Source organism: Spinacia oleracea, chromosome 5 (genome assembly GCF_020520425.1).
Source record: "Spinacia oleracea cultivar Varoflay chromosome 5, BTI_SOV_V1, whole genome shotgun sequence".
NCBI classification, from domain to species: domain Eukaryota; kingdom Viridiplantae; phylum Streptophyta; class Magnoliopsida; order Caryophyllales; family Amaranthaceae; genus Spinacia; species Spinacia oleracea.
Window position 1 is genome coordinate 55,024,869 of NC_079491.1, and position 26,325 is coordinate 55,051,193.

A 26,325-nucleotide genomic window follows, 5' to 3' on the forward strand; every position below is an offset into this window, starting at 1 on the left:
GTGGAAGGCCATTTGGTTCAAAAGATTCTAAGCCAAGAAAAGTAAAGAGGCCTGATGGAGTAACAAATGAAATCAATATTGATCCTCCAAAAGAAGGTCATGAAAGACCAAATGAAGAGGAAAATATTGATAAAGATGATCCTCCTAAAGAAGAGGAAGAAAATCATAAAGAAGTCAATAACGATGAAATTTCAATGAACTATGTTTCAACCAAGAAACATTATAATCGGAAAAACGTTATCGTAGATCAAATATTTGCTTACTCCATTGCAATTGAATTGATATCTGATAATGATGACCCTGAACCAAAAACAGTGGATGAATGCCGTCGCAGACATGATTGGCCAAAATGGAAAGAGGCAATTCAGGCAGAATTGAAATCCCTTGAAAAACGAGAAGTTTTTGGGAAAATATCCACTACACCAAAGGGTGTGAAACCTGTCGGACACAAATGGGTATTTGTGAGAAAAAGGAATGAGAACAATAAGGTTACAAGATACAAGGCAAGGCTAGTTGCCCAAGGTTTTTCTCAAATACCAGGGATTGATTATGAGGAGACATATTCTCCAGTAGTTGATGCAACTACACTAAGATTTCTGGTAAGCTTGACGGTTTCGAAAGAACTGCAAATGCGATTAATGGACGTTGTGACCGCATATTTATATGGGTCACTTGACGCAGACATTTATATGAAAGTCCCCGAAGGACTAAAATTACCAGAAAACCACAAACCTAAAGAAATGCTTTCCATAAAGCTGAAAAGATCACTTTATGGGCTAAAACAATCTGGAAGAATGTGGTATAATCGTCTTAGTGAATACCTTGTGAAAGAAGGATTAAAAAACAACCAAATCAGTCCCTGCATTTTCATTAAGCGATCCCAGTCAGGATTCACTATCATTGCAGTATATGTGGATGATTTAAATATCATTGGAACTCCAAGAGAACTTGAACAAACTGCAAAATACTTGATGAAAGAATTTGAGATGAAAGATCTTGGAAAAACCAGATTTTGTCTTGGACTACAAATTGAGCACTTGAAAGAGGGAATTTTTGTCCATCAATCAAATTACACAGAAAGGGTCCTAAAACGCTTTACATGGACAAATCACATCCAATGAATTCCCCTATGAACGTTCGATCTTTGAATATGAAAGATGATCCATTCAGACCTCGAGATGAAAATGAAGAAATTCTCGGTCCTGAAGTACCATATCTAAGTGCAATTGGCGCTTTAATGCATTTAGCTAACAATACTAGACCCGATATTGCTTTTTCTGTGAACTTGTTAGCCAGGTATAGCAATTCGCCAACAAAGAGACATTGGAATGGAATAAGGCATTTATTTTGTTATCTACGAGGAAAACCAGATCTTGGTCTACTCTATCAGCCAAGAAAAGATGCTACTCTCATTGGATATGCAGACGCTGGATACTTATCGGATCCACAAAAGGCCAAGTCACAAACTGGATATCTGTTCACTTATGGAGGTACTGCAATATCCTGGAAATCAACTAAAGAAACATTGACCGCTACATCATCAAACCATGCGGAATTGATTGCTCTTTATGAAGCTGGACGAGAATGTGTATGGCTCAGGTCAATGATCAGTAATATCCAAAAAGGATGTGGAATGAACTCAATAACAGAAAATCCTACCATCATATACGAAGACAATACTGCATGCATCGCACAAGTAACTGAAGGGTACATCAAAGGTGATCGAACGAAACACATATCCCCAAAGTTGTTCTTCACACACGATCTCCAGAAAGAAGGAATAATAAACGTCCAACAAATTCAATCGTGTGACAATCTTGCAGATTTGTTTACCAAATCTCTTCCTTCAAAGAGGTTTGAGCAGTTGGTACATAAAATTGCAATGCGTCGTCTTCTTGAGCTATAATAAATTGAGGGGGAGTATTATATGCACTGCACTCTTTTTTCCTTCGGTCAGGTTTTTATCCCACTGGGTTTTTCCTGACAAGGTTTTTAATGAGGCAGTATGCCAAAGCATATAATCACAAAAGTTGTACTCTTTTCCCTAGCTATGATCTTTGTCCCACTAGGTTTTACCTATCAAAGTTCTAATGAGACAACTAATACCCATCTCGAGATGGACATTCAAGGGGGAGTGTTATGAGTCAAAAATATCATGCATGTGAATGTCCAAGATTATTAAATGCAAGCCATTGTTTTTCTACCACCCTACTCTATGTACCTAGTATTAGGCTTGAATTTTTTTACAATGAATAGTGCTTTTCACCACTATATATATGCATGTATTCTTAGAGAACAAAGAACAAGCAACACAATTGCTTACAGAAAGTTTGTATCGTATTTCCCTTATATCGTATAAACTTTTGCTTCTTTCTTATTACCTCACAACAAAAACTAGTTTCTCAACCATTTTACCAAACAATGTGAAGTCTCAACTCAACACAAAAAAATCAAAGTGGGCGAATGCAAACGAAGTAACCAAAGAAAAAAAAAACTCGTGGTCTCAAACTAAATTCAAGCACCAACGAAAATGTTGTTCTTGTTGTAGTTTCAAACCTGTAAACACTCCCACAGACCCACACTACCTTCTTCCCCTCAATTTCTCCGCCACTTTTCTCTGTCCTCTACTCCGTCTTTCTACCATCATCGAGTTCCAATGGCTGCAATTCGATCACTGGGTGCTCTGACATCTTTCTCCACCGCTACTTCGATTGATTCCAAGAAAATTCGTGGTGGGTTTTTGATTTCTGTGTTTCTGCCGTTGCATTTTACTAATCATGATCTGAATCGGGTTTTAGGGGATCGATTCAATTTTTATATGTTTGAATTTTAATGGGTTTGATTAATTGATACATCTGGTGCTAATTAATTCTGGGGTTGCTATAATTTTCATTGTTACAGGGAGAGATCTTGGGAATTTTTGTAAATTATTTGTGGGTTTTGCTTGAGGGTTATTGGGTTTTTGATTGTTCTGTCAATTACTCTTAGGTTGGAGAATGTGTTTTTTATATGTGTTGTTTTGCTGTTTAGGGAAAAAAGTTGGCATTGTGGTGGTAAGATCTGACCTCCGTGGAAAATGTGGTTCGATGTCGGGCCGTTGCCGGACCGGGAATCTGGTTACACAAGCTGTTGCTGTGAGTAATTTTGTTTATTCTCTTATCATGTACTCCCTGTGAGTAATTTTGTTATTCTCTTATCATGTACTCCCTCTCTCCGTCCCTAAAAGATCGCCTCATATTCCAATTTGACTATTTGGGAGGTCCCTTTTTGTTTTTATTTAGTAACTTTTCCCACTTGCTCTCTCATCTAAAGCCCATTTTACTAACCTATGTGCATTTATCTTCTAGGGATGGAGGGAGTAGTGTTATAAAGTATTGTGCAATATATAGGGATTTGGCTTATACTGTATTAAGCAATTGGGCTAATCGCATAGAACATTTCTAAAATTAGGAACTTAAGTTTGATTTTGTTGTTGTTTTGTATATGCAGAGTCCAGCTGCTCCTGCCTCTTCAAAAACTGGGTATGTTATAGGACCTATATGAAGACCTTTCATGTGATTTTCCTGTGTGAATCAGTTGAACAATGTACTGTTTGGTTAGTTACTTGTTAACGAGTTGTTGCTAGTATTTGTCTGCATTTTCATATCCCCGTCAACTCAATATGTTGTTGCTTATGAGTTATGACTTATGAGTTTAAACTTAGTTCTATTAAACACGAGACTTATCACGTAGCTGTATGCACATTGGTGACAATTGGTGGTGTTGTGCTCTATTAGCTGATGACATGCTAATGTTTGACATCTGAGTGGTTCAATAATTCTCTGGAGAAAGAGTACTCAAGGCTATATAAACTGATAGCTATTGTACCTGGTAGTACTGTTCTTGAAGATGTTGGTTGCTTAAAATGTCAAGCTCCTGGAAAAAGATTGGTTGGTTGGGAATGAGGCTGGGTAACCAGGATGTTATGATGCAATTTGTGGCCATATGGCAAGATATTATGATGCAATTGTGTATGATGTGGTTCAATTGACTTCCATATGCCAACACTGTGATACAACTCGTTTGCTGTTTCATTTGGCCAAATTTTTGTTTTGGATTGTCAGGCATGAGGTCTTGCTCTTCGAAGCACTGCGTGAAGGTCTTGATGAGGAAATGGAGAGAGATGCCAATGTATGTGTCATGGGCGAAGATGTGGGTCACTATGGTGGATCTTATAAGGTAACTAAAGGATTGGCCCCAAAATACGGTGATCTTAGAGTTCTTGACACACCAATTGCTGAAAATTCCTTCACGGGAATGGCCATCGGAGCTGCCATGACTGGTCTAAGGCCTGTTATTGAGGGAATGAATATGGGATTCCTTTTGTTGGCATTCAACCAAATCTCGAACAACTGTGGCATGCTGCATTACACATCTGGTGGCCAATTTACCATCCCTGTGGTCATCCGTGGGCCTGGTGGTGTTGGACGGCAGCTCGGGGCTGAGCATTCACAACGTCTCGAGTCCTACTTCCAGTCAATTCCTGGTATTCAAATGGTTGCATGCTCTACCCCTTACAATGCCAAAGGATTGATGAAAGCCGCAATTAGGAGTGAGAACCCTGTTATTCTTTTTGAGCATGTTCTTCTTTACAATCTCAAGGAGAAGATTCCCGATGAAGAATATGTTCTATCATTGGAAGAAGCAGAGATGGTAAGGCCTGGAGAGCATATTACAATATTAACCTATTCCCGCATGAGATACCATGTCATGCAGGCGGCCAAGACATTGGTCAACAAAGGATATGATCCTGAGGTGATTGATATCCGCTCTTTAAAACCCTTTGATTTGCACACAATTGGGAATTCCATTAAGAAGACTCACAGAGTGCTGATTGTGGAAGAGTGCATGAGAACAGGTGGGATTGGTGCCAGTTTGACAGCGGCTATTAACGAGAACTTCCATGATTATTTGGATGCCCCAGTCGTATGTTTGTCATCTCAAGATGTACCTACTCCCTATGCTGGGACTTTGGAAGAATGGACTGTGGTTCAACCTGCTCAAATAGTTACTGCAGTTGAGCAGTTGTGCAGGTAGGGAATCATTAAGTGGACCCTCTGAATATTACTACTTTTCTTTTGCCGTTGGAAATTTTATGTATTTTAGTAGTTAGCAAATTCATGTCTTCAAATATTGCTGATAAAGCTAGTTGAGTCCAGTTGCTCGTTGATTACGTTTACAGCTTTGCTGTCTGCCAATGAAGAACTTCTACTTACATTGCTTGCGGTTGATGTTATGTTAAGTTACTTTTTTTTTATTAAAGACCAAGGATCCCTCCAAAAAAGAAAAAAACCCTACAAAGGGATATTTTTCGCTTGTTCTATGTTTCAGGTTATTCAAAGCTACTCTCTGGAGTTCACATTGAATTACATGAGATATTAGATTATCCTTCTGAAATTTGCTTACCTCAAGTGTCCTTACAATTGTTTTATCTTCCAGTACATTAAGTGCATTGTAGATCTACTTTAGTTCTTAGAATGGCTGGATTTCCGATTGTCCGGTTATTATTTAAGTGAGGATTTACCACTTCTTAAATTTTGCTGAATTCAGTTGATGAGGATGCTTTGTTTCTTTTATAGTTTGAACTACACATTGAACAGTTACCAAAATAATCAAAACTTCTACAAGCAAGAAAGTAGAAAAATTCCCAAAATTCTTCAATTTTCCTGCTTTTTCCTTGAAACATTGATCAATTGAGTTCAACTTTTCTGGGTTTTTTTCTGTTTGCATTGCCGTCATGGCAGCAACGTCGCCCATATTGTCTATAGGAAGAAGGAGCTGCTGCTCTAGTTCGATCAGTAAACAGAGCTCGAACTATCCGAAAGCTGTATCTTCGTTATGTTTATTCAAGGGCACTCTTAAGGTTTGCTCCTCACATCTGTCTTCATTGTTTTTTTGCTCCCAAAATCAGATTATTAAGCTAAAATCTGTCAGCCCTAGGTCTACACACCTAAGAAGAGAAGTGGGGGGGAGGGGGGGGGGGGGGGGTTAGGAGACAAAGATGATGAGTGTTGATGCTGGGTTTGTCTCATAGAGATGATACTGGGGGATGATGGTTGTTTTGAGGATGGCACGGTAGTTCCCTCCACTGTGATAGGGTTTAAGAAGGAAAATGTCGTTACTCAAGTGAAGACGGAGTCCACGGACGGGTATAACGTGGAATATGAGAGAGTTAGTGATCGCAAGCTCAACATGCTCGAGCTTGGGCACCTCAACAAGTTTGGTGTAATCCCATGCGTCATCTTCAGGAGATCAGGAGTTTTGACTTGTATATTGATGACTTCACTGCCAGTCAAAAAGCTTTGTTCGAGGAGCTCTTCCAGGAGGGTGATCTGGTGGATGTCTCTGGCACAACCATTGGAAAAGGGTTCCAAGGTATCTTTCTCTCTCTTTTCAGTCCAAAGATAAGCATCTAAACATACGAACATAGCCTAACAGATTCTGAAGAAATGATTCTTATTTCTTAGGGTTCTTGTGATTGGTTAATGCATCTAGGAGTAACTAATGATTCTGCTGATACCAAAAAATAGAGTTATGTACCAAAAGAAAATAAAGGCCATCTCCCTAACATCATAACAAAGGCAGGCTTCATAGTCTCCCTAACATCTTCTAGGAAGGACTATAAAACATGAGTAACCCACTTGAAATTTGTCACTTGTTAGTAAAACTAAGGCAAAGTGTAAACAAAAAGTAGGATCACTACACATTATCAGCATATGACAAGAAGGTTGTTAGGCTCTGAGTAAAGCTGTGTGTTCCTAAGTCATAGCATACAAGCAGCTTCAACACTCAACCAAACCTTCTAGTACTCTTACATGTTTCAGACGGCCTCCTGGATCTGCAGGCAACTGCACAAAACAGCATCTGATTGTGTGCAGTTGCATGCAGATCCAGGAGGCCGGCTGAAAAATGTAGAAGTACTAGAAGGTTTATTTTTTTTGACATCACCTCCTTCGTAAGTACGAGCCTAACAAGCTGGAAGAACCCCAGGGCAATAATCTGCAAGACTCCTTTCGTAAGTATGAGTTATTAAATTTCGTGCTTGTGTTGTGTATTGTTTACTGGTTCCCTGCAATGAACCGTACTAATAGGCCACCTGGCCATTTGGTCTACAGGAGAAGGCACAAGATCAGACAACCAACAGCAACATCAGACCTGCAGGAAGACAAAAACAAGTAGCAGTTGGTGGTGCAAGCCGTTGGCAACAAAAGGACAAGAGTTCGTAATTAATGAAGTGTACTTGGGAATTACCTTGAGTATATAGGTAGTCAGAGAAGGAAGGATGGGGGTATTGTATTTTGTGTTGAGAATAGAGATTAGTAGCCTCAAGCTACCAACTTGGAGATTTGTGGCCTAAAGTCACTTCTTTTGTATCGTGCCCTTGGGCAACTTCTATAAATCCAACCTTTCTCTTCTCTTATTTGTTGTGTTCTTCTGTTAAATTGTGTTTAGCTTGCTGGTGTGTTGCACTTGGTATCAGAGCAGCCACAATTCTGTGGAAGAAAGACAACCATGGTGCTCCTAAATTCACAGCGTTTTGAGGCTCTAGAAAGTGGACTTGCAGAGGTAACCCAGAAGATGAATGGGCTGGAGGGAACGGTACAGCAGCTTCTGACATAAGGTATGGCTGCCTTCCAGAAGACGGTAGCTGAGAATTTCGCGGTTAAAAGTGCCGAAGATACCCAGAAAAACAGAGAAGCGGTGGAAGAAGCCACAAACCGCCTGGAAGAGAGAATAGACAAGTTCAGAGAGGAGCAAGGCACTCAGATGGCCTCCCTGAAAAGAGCTCAAGAAAAATTCCAGGAAGAGGTGAAGGCTCTAATGGCAGAGAAGCATACACCGCATAGAAGCGAAGATGATGAAGAGTTCTCGGAAAGCAGAGCGAACAGGAGAAATCGGCGTTCTTATGACGAAGGTGGTGGAGGAAACTGGAAGTACAGGAAACTTGAGATGCCCTTGTTTGAAGGGAAGGATCCAGATGGATGGATTTTGGGAGGGAAGAAGTGGCATACCTTGGCCATGTGATATCGAGTGGAGGAGTGGCAGTTGATCAAGAAAAAATACGGGCTATGCAAGAGTGGAGCGTTCCTGGAAACTTGAGAGAACTAAGGGGTTTTTTGGGGTTAACCGGCTATTACCGCAAATTCATAGCCGGGTACGCTCAAATTGCACAACCCCTTACTGATCAGTTGCGTAAGGACTGTTTCGGATGGACTGAAAGTGCAACTGTGGCCTTCGAACAACTGAAGCAGGCAATGGTTTCAGCACCCGTATTGGCAATGCCTGACTTTCACAAAGTATTTGTAATTGAGACTGATGCATCGGGGTTTGGCTTGGGGGCTGTGATGATGCAGGACAGCAGGCCCATTGCTTATTACAGTAGAGTTCTGGGGCCACGAGCTCGTGGCAAGTCAATATATGAGAAAGAACTCATGGTTGTGTGTTTATCGGTCCAAAAATGGAAGCACTATTTACTTGGTCGACACTTTGTGATACGGACGGATCAACAGAGCCTCCGTTATATTACTCAACAGAGGGAGATTGTAACTGACTACCAAAAGTGGGTACGAAAGCTCATTGGTTTCGACTTTGAAATTCAATACAAACCAGGAACATCCAATCGAGTGGCGGATGCACTTTCGAGAAAGGGAAAGGGGGAGCTGGAATTAGGGTGTATAGAGTTTGGAGCACTGATCTCGGCACAAGGTATAGAATGGGAAGAACTGGAGGAGGAGGTTCGTAGAGATGTGGGGCTCCAAAAGCTGAAGGAAACCATAGAATCCGGAAAACACCTTGTGGGGTTTGAGATAGCAGGAGGTCGAATCCTTTATAAAGGTCGAGTAGTAATTTCCAAATCATCAGCTTTCATTCCGGTACTCATGAGAGAATATCATGACTCACCCACGGGAGGACACTCCGGAGAGGTTAAAACTTACCTACGGTTGGCCTCCGAATGGTTTTGGCAAGGCATGAGGAAAGCAGTGAACGCCTATGTGAGGGAATGTGTGGTCTGCCAGCGGAACAAGCATTCCCAACAGCAGCCATCCGGGTTATTACAGCCACTGCCAATACCAACAGCAGTTTGGGAGGACATAGCTATGGATTTCGTGAAGGAGTGCCGCTATCAAAGGGGGTGGATACCATACTAGTTGTAGTTGATCGCCTGTCCAAGTTTGCCCATTTCATTGGCCTCAAACACCCCTTTACTGCACTTTCAGTGGCCAATGCCTTCATCAAAGAAGTGGTCAAGTTACATGGATTTCCATCATCCATAGTGTCTGACAGAGACCGAATTTTTCTGAGTGTCTTTTGGCGAGAGCTTTTTAGGCTACAGGGGACAGATTTGAAACGTAGCACATCATATCATCCACAAACGGATGGACAATCAGAGAATGTCAACAAGGGGCTAGAGACATACTTGAGGTGCTTCGTGGGCGGGACACCAAAAAGCTGGGCAATGTGGCTGCCATGGGCAGAATATTCTTATAACACCTCGCCACATATGTCCACGGGAATGACTCCATTTAAAGTCCTCTATGGGAGGGACCCTCCTAGACTGTTGCGCATAGGCATGGGGCAGACACCCGTTGACAGTGTAGAAGAAATGCTGAAGGAAAGAGACTATGTCTTGGATGAATTGAAGATGAATCTGATGAAAGCACAGCAGGTCATGAAAGCCAATGCTGATCTAAGAAGAAGAAGTGAGCAATTCGAGGTTGGAAATGCAGTATTCTTGAAGTTACAACCCTATAGGCAGCGCTCCTTGGCTAAGAGGCCATTTGAGAAGTTGGCCGCACGCTTTTATGGACCTTATGAGGTGACACAAAAGATAGGGGAGGTGGCATATAAACTGAAACTGCCATCTGCTTGTAAAATTCACCCCGTGTTCCATGTGTCTCAGCTTAAGCGAGCAATTGGAAGTCAAGTAGCTTCACCAACAATACCAGAGCAGCTAACACCTGAATTAGAGCTTGCAGTAGAGCCAGAGGAACTGCTGGATGTTCACATGACAGATGGTGAAGTGGAGGCTGCTGACGTGCTGATTAAATGGAAGAACCTGCCATCCTTCGAAGCAACATGGGAGGAGGCCTCTTTACTTGCTGCCAGATTCCCGGATTTCCACCTTGAGGACAAGGTGAGTCTTTGGGGGCGGGGTGTTGCAATGAACCGTACTAATAGGCCACCTGGCCATTTGGTCTACAGGAGAAGGCACAAGATCAGACAACCAACAGCAACATCAGACCTGCAGGAAGACAAAAACAAGTAGCAGTTGGTGGTGCAAGCCGTTGGCAACAAAAGGACAAGAGTTCGTAATTAATGAAGTGTACTTGGGAATTACCTTGAGTATATAGGTAGTCAGAGAAGGAAGGAGGGGGGTATTGTATTTTGTGTTGAGAATAGAGATTAGTAGCCTCAAGCTACCAACTTGGAGATTTGTGGCCTAAAGTCACTTCTTTTGTATCGTGCCCTTGGGCAACTTCTATTAATCCAACCTTTCTCTTCTCTTATTTGTTGTGTTCTTCTGTTAAATTGTGTTTAGCTTGCTGGTGTGTTGCATTCCCTTGATGGATTGTCTTTCTCTGTCTCAGTGCACTGTATTTTTTGCTATAAGTGTTCATTCAACTGGCATGCTGCCCTATCATGCTGATGATGAGGATAAATAGATAGAATATCTGCCTTGCTCTGAATTTGTTATGTGATACACAGGTGAAAACTAAAGGCGCAGCTTTCAAGTTAGGTCTCATGAGTCATGTCTCACTGGAGCTGGAAGAACCCCAGGGCTTGTTTATTTATTTTGACCTCACCCAGGACATGACATATCTTCAAAGGCAAGAAAATGCCACACACTTACACGATCCTAACGGCAAAAGCTTGGAACGAATCACCGATCTTCGTAGTTGTTGTGATCAATGGTAAGCCGGCAAACCTCCTCCGCCTAACAACTTCAAAGATTGTCAACAAAAGTATTCCTAAGAATTAGACGCTGTAGATCTTTTAGTGATCTTTATTATTGGAACACAGCGTATGCTGTAAGTTTTGCTGTATATTTCTGACGAGTCTTGTCGATTAACAATCCTGTTTTCTTTAATTTGTATTGATCTTCTTCAATTGCCATGTAAGACGGAAGCCAATGTAAGACGGAAGTCAAGTGTTGCGCCAATTAGAAGGAATGAAGAGTGACCACGGATGGAATTGTACGGGCAGGGGAAATAGTTTCATATCGTTGGCTCTCGGTCTAATTATTTGGTGAGTAGTGCAAAGTAGAAGAAAATTGGGGGAAATGTGCCATTTTCACCCACTATTTTCATTGAGCGATTTCCAAGAATAATGCTGAAAGATGTAAAAATTTCCAAAATATGACTCATATTAAGTTAATTCCCATATTACTGTCCACGTAAGCAAGACTTCGTAAAAGTTTTTTTTTTTTTCTGGTTCAACATTGAACTGCCAATCCAAATAGTGATTTGGTTTTGGAGTAAACTGCCAGTTGAATTGGCGGTTATCTTCACTAAACCGCCAATTCAAATGGCGGTTTATTCTAAAATCAAATCGCCATTTGAGTTGGCGGCTCGACGACTGCTAAAACATCACAATGCATCTCGTCGGCTAGTATAGCAATAGTTCAGAATTTGTTTTTAACATTAATAAAGCGGAAGAGATGAAATGACTGTTTCAAATACAAGAGTATATTTTTAGTCAAAGAAAACTACAACCCAACACCAATTGTACCTGTCAGAATGGAAGCAGACTCGTGAAAGAAATGGATGCTAAGATGTTAAAGAATGAACAGACCCAAATTGAGTTGAAAATAATTACATCGTATGAAGATTGCCAAACTGGTGAGCAACTTGTAGTCCTCAATTAGCTTTTCTCTTCCACTAACATTAAAGTTCATAATTGAGCTTTTTGGAGGGGAGAGAAAATGAACATATTAGAAAAGATATGAACCGAGAGCGGAGAGAGAAAGAAATAAGAGCACGAAAAGCATTTTTTTCTTGTATAATGTAAACCGCCCATTAAAGTGGCGGTTCTATATAAACAGAAACCGTCTATTGAAATAGCGGTTTACCTATTTTAACCGCTATTGTAGTTGGCGGTTTTGTGCCAACTAGTTGTTGGACCATGCGCTAGCGCGCACGGTCCCCCAAGGGATACAAATATATGTTGTAAAAATGTTACTTAGAAAATCGGGGTCAAAGTTCACGGGGAATTAGCTAGAATAATAATAAAAAATGAACGATTAATGGTTGTAAACTGAAGTACTTGTATATTTCTTTTGTATGCAAAGTCTTTGTGCAGATATCCAAATGCTATGTACATATTAGGGGTGTTCAAAAATACCCGACCCGCTATCCCGCTTCCCCGCTTCAAATAAGCCGGGTATTTTTTAAGAAAAAACAGGAATTGTAGGGGCGGGTACCCGACCTGTTAAAATTTGCGGGTATACGGGTCGGGTACGGGTCATAATTTTCTTGTTAGCGGGTACCCGAATACCCGTGAGATTTTTTTTTTTTAGTGAAATCTGGGTAGAGGTTGCTACTCTTTCTGGTATTAGGTTTTCTTTCACTCTACCCTCTCCTCTCAAACGGCGGCTAACCCCACCCAGTAGATCTTATATGTTGTCAAATGGCGTCGGTCTCCTCTTCTCCACTTAAACGACGCCACATCTCTTCGGCCTATAATATCCTTCAAGGTGAGTTCTTTGCATAGCAGTCTGTTAAATCATGTAAGTAAATTAATAGAGGGAGTCGCATAAGATTTTTTTGATAATTTCATGTATTTTAATGTTACCTTTGTTAATCTTGCAGTCCTTTCTTGTTTCTACCCTTCAATGAAACTAATTTTTGTCCATCAACGACATGGATCACATTTGTAGCTAGAGTAATGGTATAATAATAGATTATTAGAGTAGTATATTCAATGAATTTAGCAGCACACTTCAAGTATTAGCCTGATTAGTACTTTAGTACTTTCAGATTGTATAATCTGAATATTACTAGTTGTACAATCTGAATATTCAAATTACTACTTGCAGACCATAATCCGAAAATTAAGGACTTGCAGTTATAATATGAATATTAAGGACTCTTAAGAACTTGCAGTGATAATATGAATACAGTACTAACCATTTGTATCAATATGCAGATGTAACGGATGATGGTAAACTCAAACTATGGCAGTGAATCTGTTGATTTTGGAAGTGCTTGTTAAATGTTAAGATGGTGTTATGGTTGTACACAGGAAGTCAGGAATGCTTGTCAAATTTAATGGATGTTTACAATGTTACACTGACTTTCAAATTTTTTTTAAGAAAACAAGCTAAAGTAACCGGGTACCCTGTAACCCGACCCGTAGAAATCGGGTACCCGTTAAGTCGGGTACCCGATTTTCGCGGGTCGGGTCACGGGGCAATATTTTGACTACCCGCAAGAGTGGGTACCCGTTATTTCGGGTACCCGCTAAGCCGGGTACCCTCTAATGAACACCCCTAGTACATATTACAAAAAATGAGAAGGTCCCTTCAACAACCAATAAGAACTCAACGAAACAATGAAGGCAACAATAGTACACAGGCATAGATCATATTTCCTAATTAGTCATTTACAACACAAAGTGTGAATGACTTGTTAACCCGAAGACACTGAATGCTCTGAGAGAGTCCTGCAAATGCCATTTATCGTTTTTCGAGTAGTTCTACAACAACCTAAAAAGACTAAACCTGAATCAAGAAATCCTTATAGAAGATGTTCTTTACACCGTGCAAGGCAGACGCCAGAACATAGGCATACCTACAGATTCATAACAGGGAATGAGGTAACACGATACGCCTTATTGTAATAAACAGATTTATCAACCTACTTAGAGGAAGCTTACATCTCAAAAACACAACCAAAACATACTTAGGTTTGATGCAGCCCGTGGACAGGAAACCACCAAGATGCTTCCCCAGAATTGAAAGTGTGTAGATACCACACAATGTTTGCAACTGTTCTTTCACACCTTCGCATGTATATCTTCTTGCAATTTCTCGATGAACCTTACATTGTACCAACATAGTAAAAGGATCAGATGGGACTTCACAAATCACAAAGATATCATCTTCAAACATGTTAACTTAGGGAAAGAGGAAGTGCAAAAGATATATCTCAAACAAAAAATGGGCGTGATATTACAAATTTACAATTATATATCACCGCTAGTTCGCTATTACTCTAATAACGAACACAATTTTGGTTTCTCAGGCACCATATAGATCTAACAGATGTTGATTACAGTTGTGAAAGAAGAAATCTCACTTTGAAACCACTATAAGCTGACAGTGAGTCATAGATGCCCCGACAAGATTGGCAGAGGGTTCAAGAAAGCTTAAAGGAAATAGATTATTGCAAATTAAAATGATAATTCATCAAGTTGATTAAAAAAAGGCACTAAAAGGACATCAAAAGCCATTCACCAATTATTAGATCTATTCTCTGTTTAAAATGGCTTCATAACTACTACTGGTGGTCGTTTAAGTACGCAATAGTTTAATCTCTTTTCAGTTTTCATAGTTTTAATTTCCAGTTAATTTTTCCTATAGAGAAACGTAGTATATATGTATTTACTTTTTGTGACTATTCTTAGAGTAACCTGTATGAAGTGCAAAGGAAAAGAGATGATCGATCATGGTCGAACCACTGCCACTACAAAAGTATGAACTTAATAGTAGTTCAAAAGTTTTCTATTTGTTTTCAGCGAAGCATTCTAGATCTAACATTCATCTAGTAGTAAAAAACCTGGACAGAAGCATACATATCTATCCAGAATTTGAAGGCATAAGCATTTTCTTGCTCTTGACTTGATAACCCGTCAAAATATACCCTAGTTTCCTCACCAAACAAAAATATTTTATTGTCTAAAGAGAAACCTGAATGATCAGCTTTTCATTACTAATTTGATATAGGAAATTTAAGCTCATGCTAATTGAGAGGATACCAACAGAAGAGGTTAAAAAACAATGTTTTTTGTGATTACACCCCAATCAGAAGGACACCCTTTCAATTGGAAAAATGGAAAGTGTTAACTGCTAGCAACACAAGTTTGAAACAAAAGAGAGTGACACGCGGTAGGGACACATCTTAGGCTCACAAGTCAAGTTCAAACTGTTGCTAACACATTAAGGAGAAATAAAACTGAAATCAGATGTTATGAATATTCTCAACAGATGAAACGGATATGGACTAAACTATCGTCCACTAACCCGAAGAAGATAGATCCAATATCATCAAGAGACATAATAAAATCCGGGCTTAACCTAGGCACGACTGAAGTAACCAGCAAGCAACATGTATTACAACAAAGTACCAGCAAATGTTAATGATGCATATAGAATACTAACATGTAAATATGTAAATATGTCAAAGTTCCAACAAATGCATGCAACTAATCAGTGAACCACATTCTAAAATAAGGGTCTGAAACTCTGAATAAAAACTCTGCCAGTCATAATAGGGACAAGGCTCCTATCAACTCTTGGCGGGAGCCTCACTTAAGAAAATGGGGGTAATAGAAACGAAAAGTTGATTCTCTAGCCAAATTGAAGCCACTAATACCTGATGGCATGATAGTACATGTTCCAATAACCTGTATTTTCAAAGGCCTTTTTAGTTTTTATGCACGAGGAAGCACCAATTCAATGCAGCCATACTATCACAGACCCCAAGCAAATAACATTACTTTCAAGGAACGAAATGAATAGGGGTAAAGCAAGTTCGAAACCTCAATAATTATAGAAGTTGATGAAACAAAACGTAATAATTAGCTGACTTAAATAAGCTAATTATGAAGGCTTGAAAGGAAAATGAAAGGCTTAAATAAGCTGACTTTTTGCGGGTAGTATGAAATAAGCTGACCTTTTGCGGCTAGTATGTCAGAGATCGAATTGCATATGGTTTGAAAGGAAAATGAAGGCTTAAATAAGCTGACTTTTTCTTTATGTAAGAACAAACAAGGATGAATAAAGTAAGATCGTAATGTCGAAAAATTACAAAAAATTCCAGCAATCTCCAAATTTATAAAACCTCAAAAAAGATCACATATGCAAAAACCATCATTACTGGACAAATTCCTCCTAGAGCACAAAATGCATTACTCCACAAAGGAGAGTATGAGATATAATGCTTGTTTGTTGTATGCTTGCATCTCATTACCCACTATAGCATAGATTGCATTAGCAAACCAAATTGTGTCGAAACTGAAGAATATTGTTTTTATAAAATTCAATATGCAGCGCACCTCAAAAATCAAATTTTCTTTGAAAAAACATAATCATTCAACACGAAAATAACTAATCTAGTTAAGAAGACACACCAAAAAATGGATCTCTATCGAGGCCTGGGCCAATAACAAAACAGTCAATCGTTCCATCCATTTATTAACTTCATAAAGAACCTTGTTATCAATAAATCCTTTGTCCCCGTCCCTAAAAATTGACATTCCATAATAGATTACTGGCAACACCAAAGGAATAAAAATTATGAACAACGAAATTGAAGCATCGGGTTAAGAATTTACTTGAAGTTATATGACTCCTCTCAAAACAGATGCACAATTAATTCAGGTTTGTAGCTTTTTTATGATTGGAGCTGCATGTTTAGTGCAAAAAACATGTGACAAATCTGCACCCTAAGTTGGAAGAAAACAAGGCCACCAAGACTCATATCCAAACGGTGAAAGAAAAATAATATGATGCAATTTGTAAACTATTATAAGTATTAAACATGGAAATAGACTGACAATTTTCAATGCTAAGATTGCTGCAAAGTAAGGAGCATCGTTATATTCTCGACAATCCCCAACAAGATATTTTCCCTAACATATTGCGGCTAGTATGTAAGAACCTTTGAGCACATTAACAACAAAAATAGCGAGAGTGCTACATATGCCAAATATATAGGGGAAAATCATCACATATTCACAGCTGAAAAATACATCAAAACTTTCATATCAGCTTTAGAACTTCAGATCATCAACCTGCAAATATCTTGTATCTTCAATGAGCTATTGGAAAAAATATAACATATTGAACCACATTTTTTTAATCTTTTCTAGATAGAGAAGTTGTATCCCGTACAAATCCCACCTAGCTGCTCAAAATTTTAAATTAGCTCCCCCCAACTCGTGAATTTTCTGAGTGTTAAAAACCCAAACTAAACTTATCCATTCTTGTTGCAGCAGAAGTCAACAAGCACAATTAAAATAAAAAAAATTAGAACCTACAAATAAGTACGAGCATTCTGGTAATCCAAAAGATTGAAGAAAAGAAAAGTACAATCAAATGAAAGAAAAAGAATGATTATAAAAGAAGAACGGAGAATAAATTACCTTATGTGGAGCTCCCTTTTGTGAGGTGAGATGAGGAGGAGATAAACCCAAATCTGAAATCCCAAAAACCCCCCAAAAAATCGAATTTTAAATAGATAGAGCTAGAAAATTCTAAAAATTCAGAAGTTGAAGGAAGATAAGAAAAAAAGTACCTGAAATTCCTTTGAAGTCGAACGAATGAGATATCTTGGATAGGATCAGATGATCTAATTGTAAACCCTGATCTGAAATACCAAAACCCCCAAAAAAACCTTGACACAATCAAGGATATCAACCAAAGATACGGAGAAAATAAACCCAGAGAACGACAACTCATGTACGAGAGGAGAATAGAAAAATTAGAGAAAATAAATAGAGCGATGGAGTAGAAGCTGTTGGGTGGAATGGTGTAGCAGAGAAGAGCAATGGAGGAGAGAGAAAGAAAAGGAGCCGAGAGAGGAGAAAGAAAATGAGAGCAGAAAAGAAACGAAGAGGAAGCAACAAACTCCACAAAATACTAAACAAATTGGGCGAAGGAGGGGTAACATAGTCCATGCACTATTATTAAGAATAAGACAATGAGAAATAAGGCAAGAAATGGGGGTAGGGTAGGTGTTTCACTATTGGGTGAATAGTAAACCAAGTTCAAAGCTTTATAAGTGTTAGGATTCATAAAAGGAAAAAATAGACCGACTTCTTGCTTACGTGGACGGTAGTGTGGGAATTAAGTTAACATGGGGCATATTTTGGGAATTTACGCATCTTTTAACATTATTGCCGGAAATCACTCACTTTCATTGACGGCAAAGAACAACATCTGCAATATTTATAATAAATGTCTTTACACATATTTAAGTGAAATATTTAAACGTAATTTTTTGCAAATACGTATGTAAAAAAATAGAACAACTTCATATTGTGAAACTACAAATCGAGACGATCAAAACAAGATCCCACATGAATATGGTTTAAAATGTTTATAATTTTTTTTCTTCAAGTCTCTTCTATTGTGAATAATTTAATATTATAAGTATGATTAACAAAACTCAATGAGTTGCAAATACCCGTTTCTCTCTCTACAAAATCCTTTCTTCAAAATTTTCTTGGGAACCGCAAATACCGTCGTTTGAGCTCACCGAAATGATGAAGGGCCATTAATCTCCCCTTTCGCATCTCCGGTGAGTTAATTGCATCCTGTAAGTTAGTAACAACTCTTTTATTCTCTCTAAGGTAGTATAATCTATACTAGTAGTTGTTTCGGTTCCGTTTGTTGGTCGGCACTTCCAGTTAAGCTGTAAGTTTTTTTGAGTTTGTTTGAATTTTGCTGTACTTTCAATTAAGGAGTAGGTTGTTGGAGTTGTTGGGCTCTTTATCTTGTGTCTGTTGGAGTTTTGTTGATTGGGTTTCCTTGTCTAAGCTTCTTCTCTTGTTTGGGAGATTATGAAAAATTTAGGGGTGAGTTGAACCAACTCCTTTCTAATGGGGACAATCTAAAGGAGGAGGACGAGTTCTTAATTTCAGTAATTTTAGACTCAAAAAATCCAAGTGGGGTGTTGGACCTTGCCAAGGAATTGAAATATGAAGGAAATTTGTTATTTAAGAATGGGAATATTGAGGATGCTTTGGAGAGATATGGTTATGCGGGTTTGATCCTTGCTCGGTTTGTGTTTGAACTGGAAGAAGATACAATGAAGTTCTTTGAGTTAGCTAATTGCATTTTATCGAATTTTGCTGATGTTTCAATAAAAAAAATGAGTTTGAGCATGTTGGCTATTTTTGCACCATCATTTTAGAGTTTAATCCAAATAATATTAAGGCTCTTTTTAGACGAGCATTGGCTGCATTTGAGTTTGGTAGAAGTGATTTTGCATGTTGGAATTTGTTAACAACCCATGAACTTGACCCTTCAAATTGTGAGGTAGCCAAAAAACTTGAGCAGGTTCTACCATCTATGAATAAAAGGGTTTAAAAAACTCATTGTCAAAGTGTTGTTCCACCCGGATTAGGAATTGGGTTGGCCTCCCTGAAGAAAAGACTCAGGAAAAATGATATGAGTGTTTACAGTAATCAAACACATAAAGACGACAAGGATGCTTCTTTGAGTATGGGTGTGAAGGATTGTAAGCAAGGCATCTCAAGGGTTGAAGATAAGTTGTCAAAAGGTTATTCTGATGATGAAGTTTCCTTAAATAAAGTGGCAAGTGTGGCTAGAGAAGATGATATGGAGGATAATAAGTGTTGTTCCAATGATGAGAGCTTTACCCTTACTAACATTGATATGGTTTTGGATGGCTATTCGTGTATAAGGGACGAAAGTGCTTTGAGTAAGAATGTAGAAGAAGTGGTTGATGGAGTAATGGAGGAAGAAGTAAGTTCCAATAATTTGAAAAGATCAAATCATGCGGAGTCCAAATATCGGTTTGTTAACCGACGGAGGGCGGACTCCTCTCTTTTCGTTTCAAAGAAGGATTATAAAAAATTAGTTGAAGGAAAGTATGTCCACTATGTTAACTCTAGACTGGGTTCTCCTACAGGTGTCCGCTTAGTGTCTAGTCCAGTAAAGTTGCCATCTAAGGAGAAAGAAATTCATGAAGGAAGATTGATTGAGCCCTCAGTTTGTTCAGTGAAAGAGTGTGTTCAAGGGGATGATACAAACACTGTTGAGAGTTCAAGTAGACAAAGAGAGGAAAAATCATCAGTGGAAGAGGATGAAGTTTGCATGGAAGTGGTAGTTGACAATGAGTCTTTGATCAACCTAAAGGAAAATTGTCTTCATAATGACTTGTCGAGCAGCCTAGATTACATTTCTTCACCTCTCATCTCCCAGCAAGGTCAAAGGCATGCGTTAGTAGTCATGGGAAGGAAGAAGAAGCATAGGCATCGTTTGGCTAAAAAGAATATTGTGCTAGGAAATTACTCTCACTTTGTTGTTGACTGCAGATACCGAGAAGGAAAGAAGAGGAAGGTTATTGCTCCTATGTTGGAGGTTGGAGATCATCCAAGGAAGAAGCTAATTCCATGTAGCATGTAGTCATGTCTAGTGTCTTGCCTTTCTAGTATTGAGTCTAATAATAGTATTAATAGTAGTGTCTTTTGCTACCCATAAATACCTTTAGGCTATAAGTAACGGGTGAGTTTTCTTTATTTTTCCTGTTTGTAATTGTTGCCAAAAAAAAGAAAAAAACACAATGAGCTTTTTTTTGTTAACGTCACTCTACTTATATTGAATGTTTTTTCTTGGACGGTTTAAGTTGTGTCAGTTTCTTGTTAATAATTGTTAGGTTATGATACATATGACAATTCATAAATCATGCGGAAAAACCATTTAGCCAGGAAAACATATTATTTACACATAATCATATATCATAGTTTAGATGCATACTCTTTGTTGCGTGCCTTCCCTAGCTGCGCCCGAACCGAACAAGAACAAGTCTTTAGGACTCCAAGTGTCGTCCCTCCGTAGATAGTCCACAGCACGTCCGGATCCGCCTTAAGATTGACCAACTAGAATCGCCCTTAAGGTACTAATAATTTTGGCACTTTTAGGCAAGGTCTGTGACTGAATTTTTCTCTCAAAAACTCACTTTTAATACTTGAAACTCGTTATAAATTGTGAACCCAGGCCACATATTTATAGGGGTATGGAAAGAGAATTGGAATCCTATTAGGATACGAATTAATTAAATTAGAATCCTAATGAAACTCTTATTTAATTAATTTATCAAATAGGATTAGGAATTTAATCTTTAAACGAATCCTGTACGTTTTAGGTTTCGTATGTGAACACAAACACACACGCACGCACAGCAGCCCACGAGGGGCCCCATGCGCGCGCGCGCACAGCCCGAGCAACGCAGCCCACGACTGCCGCAGCCTTGGGCGCGCGCTGGGCCTGCCTTGCGGTGGGCCTGGCGCAGCCTTGGGCTGGCGTGTTGTGGCGCGCGTTTCCCTTGCTGGACGTGGGCCTGGCTTCGTGCTGGGCCTTCGTCTAGCAAGCTCGTCCGATGCTAATTCGTACGACGCGCTTCCGATTAATTTTCCGATTCCGGAATTCATTTCCGATACGAACAATATTTAACATTTCCGATTCCGGAATTAATTTCCGTTTCGAACAAATATTTAATATTTCCGTTTCCGGAATTATTTTCCGATTCCGATAATATTTCCGATTCAGACAATATTTCCGTTTCCGGCAATATTTCCGATTCCGGCAATATTTCTATTTCCGATAATATTTTCTGATACGTACCATGTTTTCCGTTTCCGGCAACATCTACGACTTGGATAATATTTATATTTCCGATACGATCCATATTTCCGTTTCCGGCAATATCATCGTTTCCGGAGTATTCATTTCTTTCCTGTGACGATCTCAGCTCCCACTGAAACCAAGATCCGTCGATTCCGAATATCCATAGATGGAGTATTTAATGCCATTAAATACTTGATCCGTTTACGTACTATTTGTGTGACCCTACGGGTTCAGTCAAGAGTAAGCTGTGGATTAATATCATTAATTCCACTTGAACTGAAGCGGCCTCTAGCTAGGCATTCAGCTCACTTGATCTCACTGATTTATTAACTTGTTAATTAATACTGAACCGCATTTATTAGACTTAACATTGAATGCATACTTGGACCAAGGGCATTATTTCCTTCAGTCTCCCACTTGTCCTTAGGGACAAGTGTGCATTTCCTAATTCCTTTGTCGCTCAATGCTTGCTCTTGAACATAAGGTAAGAGTTGTCATCCTTATTATGTCCAGAGGTGTTCCTCGGTTTCAGAGTTCAACTGATCAAATAAACAGATAATCATAGCCTATGATTCATCCGAGCACGGCCATGCATTTCACAGTTTCTAGCTCTCCGAGTGGCCTTGTACAACTTTTAAGCATCTCATCCCGATTTATGGGAGGACAATCCCAATCTTGCGATCTTGAGATTAGACTTCGTTTGATAGGTGATTACCTGAGCGTTGCCTTTATAGCCTCCTTTTACGGTGCGACGGTTGGTCAACGTCAAAGCAACCAGTTCTCAAACAAGTAATCTCAAATCACTCAGGTATTGAGGATTTAGTGTCTAATAATTTTAATGAAATTTACTTATGATAGATTTTCATCTCTTACAGTAAAGTTTCATAGGTCTTGTCCGATACTAGTCTTCCCAAAGTAAGTATCTATGCAAATGATTATGACATTGCCATGTCCACATAGTTCAAGAAACATAACTACTAGTCATCTTGCATTCTAGTCGTCTAACGTTTTCTATGCGTCCAATTTTATAGAAAACTCCGACTAGGGACCATTTTCAACCTTTGACATTCAAGTTCACTTGATAGACATTTCTTAGTCACAGGACTGGTCCTGAAAGTCTATCTTGAATATATCGTCAAATTGAAGGGACTCATCATTTAATAAACCACAAATTAAATGGAAAAATGAATTCTCTTCATTTATTGTGAATGATTAACCAATAATGTTTTACAAAGATTTAAACTCTAAAACTTTAAAACATTAAACAGAGACATCAAAGCCATTCTCCAATATGCTTGATTCCCATAGCTGCAATGTGCGAGTTGTGCTTCGCTTGCGGCAGAGGTTTAGTCAATGGATCTGATATGTTGTCATCAGTTCCAATTTTGCTTATCTCGACTTCTTTTCTTTCAACGAACTCTCGTAGAAGGTGAAATCTACGAAGTACATGCTTGACTCTCTGGTGGTGTCTAGGCTCCTTTGCCTGTGCAATAGCTCCGTTATTATCACAATACAGGGCTATTGGTCCTTTAATGGAGGGGACTACACCAAGTTCACCTATGAACTTCCTTAGCCATATAGCTTCCTTTGCTGCTTCATGTGCAGCAATGTACTCCGCTTCAGTTGTAGAATCCGCAATGGTGCTTTGCTTAGCACTTTTCCAGCTTACTGCTCCTCCGTTGAGGCAGAAGACAAACCCAGACTGTGATCTGAAATCATCTTTGTCGGTTTGGAAACTTGCGTCCGTATAGCCTTTAACAATTAATTCATCATCTCCACCATAGACCAGGAAGTCATCTTTGTGCCTTTTCAGGTACTTCAGAATATTCTTGGCAGCAGTCCAATGCGCCTCTCCTGGGTCTGACTGGTATCTGCTCGTAGCACTGAGTGCGTACGCAACATCCGGGCGTGTACATATCATAGCATACATTATTGAACCAATCAATGATGCATATGGAATCCCATTCATTCGTCTACGCTCATCAAGTGTTTTTGGGCATTGAGTCTTGCTTAGAGTCATTCCATGAGACATGGGTAGGTAGCCTCGCTTGGAGTCCGCCATCTTGAACCTATCAAGCACCTTATTGATATAAGTGCTTTGACTAAGTCCAATCATCCTTTTAGATCTATCTCTGTAAATCTTGATGCCCAATATATACTGTGCTTCTCCTAGATCTTTCATCGAAAAACATTTCCCAAGCCAAATCTTGACAGAGTTCAACATAGGAATGTCATTTTCGATAAGTAATATGTCGTCGACATATAATACTAGGAAAGCAATTTTTCTCCCACTGACCTTCTTGTATACACAAGATTCGTCTGCGTTCTTGATGAAACCAAAGTCACTGACTGCTTCATCAAAACGTATATTCCAGCTCCTGGATGCCTGCTTCAATCCGTAGATTGACTTCTTTAGCTTGCATACCTTTTTAGCATTCTTTGGATCCTCAAAACCTTCAGGCTGTGTCATAAACACAGTTTCTGTTAAAACGCCGTTTAAGAAAGCAGTTGCATTGTAATCCACACCGTGAAAAAGTTCGTAATCGTAATATCCAGCGATTGCTAACATTATCTGAATAGACTTTAGCATTGCAACTGGTGAAAAAGTTTCATCGTAATCCACACCGTGGACTTGCCTGTAACCTTTTGCAACCAATCTAGCTTTGAAAACTTCAAGTTTCCCATCCTTGTCCTTTTTCAGTTTGAAAACCCATTTGCTTCCAATGGCTTGGTAGCCATCTGGCAAATCGACCAAATCCCATACTTGGTTTTCAGACATGGAGTCTAATTCAGATTGCATGGCTTCTTGCCATTGCTTGGAGCTAGGGCTCGTCATAGCTTGTTTGTAAGTCGCAGGTTCATCACTTTCAAGTAATAGAACGTCATAGCTCTTGTTCGTCAAAATACCTAAGTACCTTTCCGGTTGAGATCTATATCTTTGCGATCTACGCGGGGTAACATTTCTAGATTGACCATGATTCTCACCAGATTCTTCTAAAGATCTCTGAGTTTCATCCTGAATGTCATCTTGAGCATTCTCTAGAGTTTGTTGTTCGACTCGAATTTCTTCGAGGTCTACTTTTCTCCCACTTGTCATTTTGGAAATGTGATCTTTCTCCAAAAAGACACCATCTCGAGCAACAAACACCTTGTTCTCAGATGTATTGTAGAAGTAATACCCCTTTGTTTCCTTTGGATAGCCCACAAGGATACATTTGTCAGATTTTGGATGAAGTTTGTCTGAAATTAATCGTTTGACGTATACTTCACATCCCCAAATCTTAAGAAAAGACACATTTGGAGGCTTTCCAAACCATAATTCGTATGGAGTCTTTTCGACAGCTTTAGACGGAGCTCTATTTATAGTGAGTGCAGCTGTATTTAGTGCATGTCCCCAAAATTCTAATGGAAGTTTGGCCTGACCCATCATTGACCTGACCATGTCTAGCAAGGTTCTGTTCCTCCGTTCCGACACACCGTTCCATTGTGGTGTTCCTGGAGGAGTCAATTCTGATAGAATTCCACATTCTTTCAGATGGTCATCAAATTCATAGCTCAGATATTCACCGCCTCTATCAGACCGCAGTGCCTTAATCTTCTTGCCTAATTGATTCTCTACTTCACTCTGAAATTCCTTGAATTTGTCAAAGGATTCAGACTTATGCTTCATTAGGTAGACATAACCATATCTACTGAAGTCATCAGTGAAAGTGATAAAGTAGCTGAAACCACCTCTAGCATTTGTACTCATTGGTCCACATACATCTGTATGGATTAAACCCAATAGTTCATTTGCTCTTTCTCCAACTTTAGAGAAAGGTTGCTTTGTCATTTTGCCAAGTAAACATGATTCGCATTTACCATAATCCTCTAAGTCAAATGGTTCTAGAATTCCTTCCTTTTGAAGTCTTTCTAAGCGTTTCAAGTTTATATGGCCTAATCGACAATGCCACAGATAGGTGAGATCTGAATCATCCTTTTTGGCCTTTTTGGTATTTATGTTATATACTTGTTTGTCGTGATCTAATAAATAAAGTCCATTGACTAATCTAGCAGATCCATAAAACATCTCTTTAAAATAAAACGAACAACTATTGTCTTTTATTAAAAAGGAAAATCCCTTAGCATCTAAGCAAGAAACTGAAATGATGTTTTTAGTAAGACTTGGAACATGGAAACATTCTTCTAGTTCCAAAACTAGCCCGGAGGGCAACGACAAATAGTAAGTTCCTACAGCTAATGCAGCAATCCGTGCTCCATTTCCCACTCGTAGGTCGACTTCACCCTTGCTTAACTTTCTACTTCTTCTTAGTCCCTGTGGATTGGAACATAAGTGTGAGCCACAACCTGTATCTAATACCCAAGAAGTTGAATTAGCAAGTATACAGTCTATAACGAAAATACCTGAAGATGGAACGACTGTTCCGTTCTTCTGATCTTCCTTTAGCTTTGGACATTCTCTTTTGTAATGGCCTATTCCATCACAATAAAGACAGCTTGATGTGGATTTGTCCTGCTTTGATTTAGCATTGCCCTTGGACTTTCCACCTTTCTTGAACGGTCTCCTTCTAGCCTTGAGTAAATCTTTGGCTTCACAGTCCAGTATTATTTCAGCCTTTCTGACAAGGTGAACAAATTCTGCAACTGTTTCTTCTCTTGGTTCACTTAGGTATAGTTGCTTGAAGCGACCA

General features: G+C 39.2%; 2 protein-coding genes across 7 annotated transcripts; both read left to right on the forward strand.

Moving 5' to 3' along the window:
- The first annotated feature begins 2,303 nt into the window (after positions 1-2,303).
- LOC110798171 (pyruvate dehydrogenase E1 component subunit beta-2, chloroplastic-like) lies at positions 2,304-10,765 on the forward strand. 4 transcript variants are annotated; one of them, XM_056830495.1, is made up of 5 exons: positions 2,304-2,732; positions 3,031-3,134; positions 3,490-3,521; positions 4,104-5,072; positions 5,784-5,920. In XM_056830495.1, the coding sequence occupies exons 1-5, from the start codon at positions 2,657-2,659 to the stop codon at positions 5,827-5,829; spliced, it is 1,227 nt and encodes a 408-aa protein (XP_056686473.1). In that variant the 5' UTR covers positions 2,304-2,656; the 3' UTR covers positions 5,830-5,920. The 4 variants fall into 4 exon arrangements, with proteins under 4 accessions (XP_056686473.1, XP_056686475.1, XP_056686474.1 ...); XM_056830497.1 differs by lacking the exon at positions 5,784-5,920 and adding an exon at positions 10,747-10,765 and having other exon boundaries at positions 2,305-2,732; XM_056830496.1 differs by lacking the exon at positions 5,784-5,920 and adding an exon at positions 5,951-5,978 and having other exon boundaries at positions 2,305-2,732.
- LOC110798173 (50S ribosomal protein L3, chloroplastic-like) lies at positions 6,005-7,459 on the forward strand. 3 transcript variants are annotated; one of them, XM_056830498.1, is made up of 3 exons: positions 6,033-6,414; positions 6,918-7,058; positions 7,155-7,459. In XM_056830498.1, exons 1-3 carry the CDS (start codon positions 6,273-6,275, stop codon positions 7,301-7,303), a joined length of 432 nt encoding a protein of 143 aa, XP_056686476.1. In that variant the 5' UTR covers positions 6,033-6,272; the 3' UTR covers positions 7,304-7,459. The 3 variants fall into 3 exon arrangements, with proteins under 3 accessions (XP_056686477.1, XP_056686476.1, XP_021859033.1); XM_056830499.1 differs by lacking the exon at positions 7,155-7,459 and having other exon boundaries at positions 6,005-6,414; positions 6,918-7,055; XM_022003341.2 differs by lacking the exon at positions 6,918-7,058 and having other exon boundaries at positions 6,035-6,414.
- Positions 10,766-26,325: the final 15,560 nt, after the last annotated feature.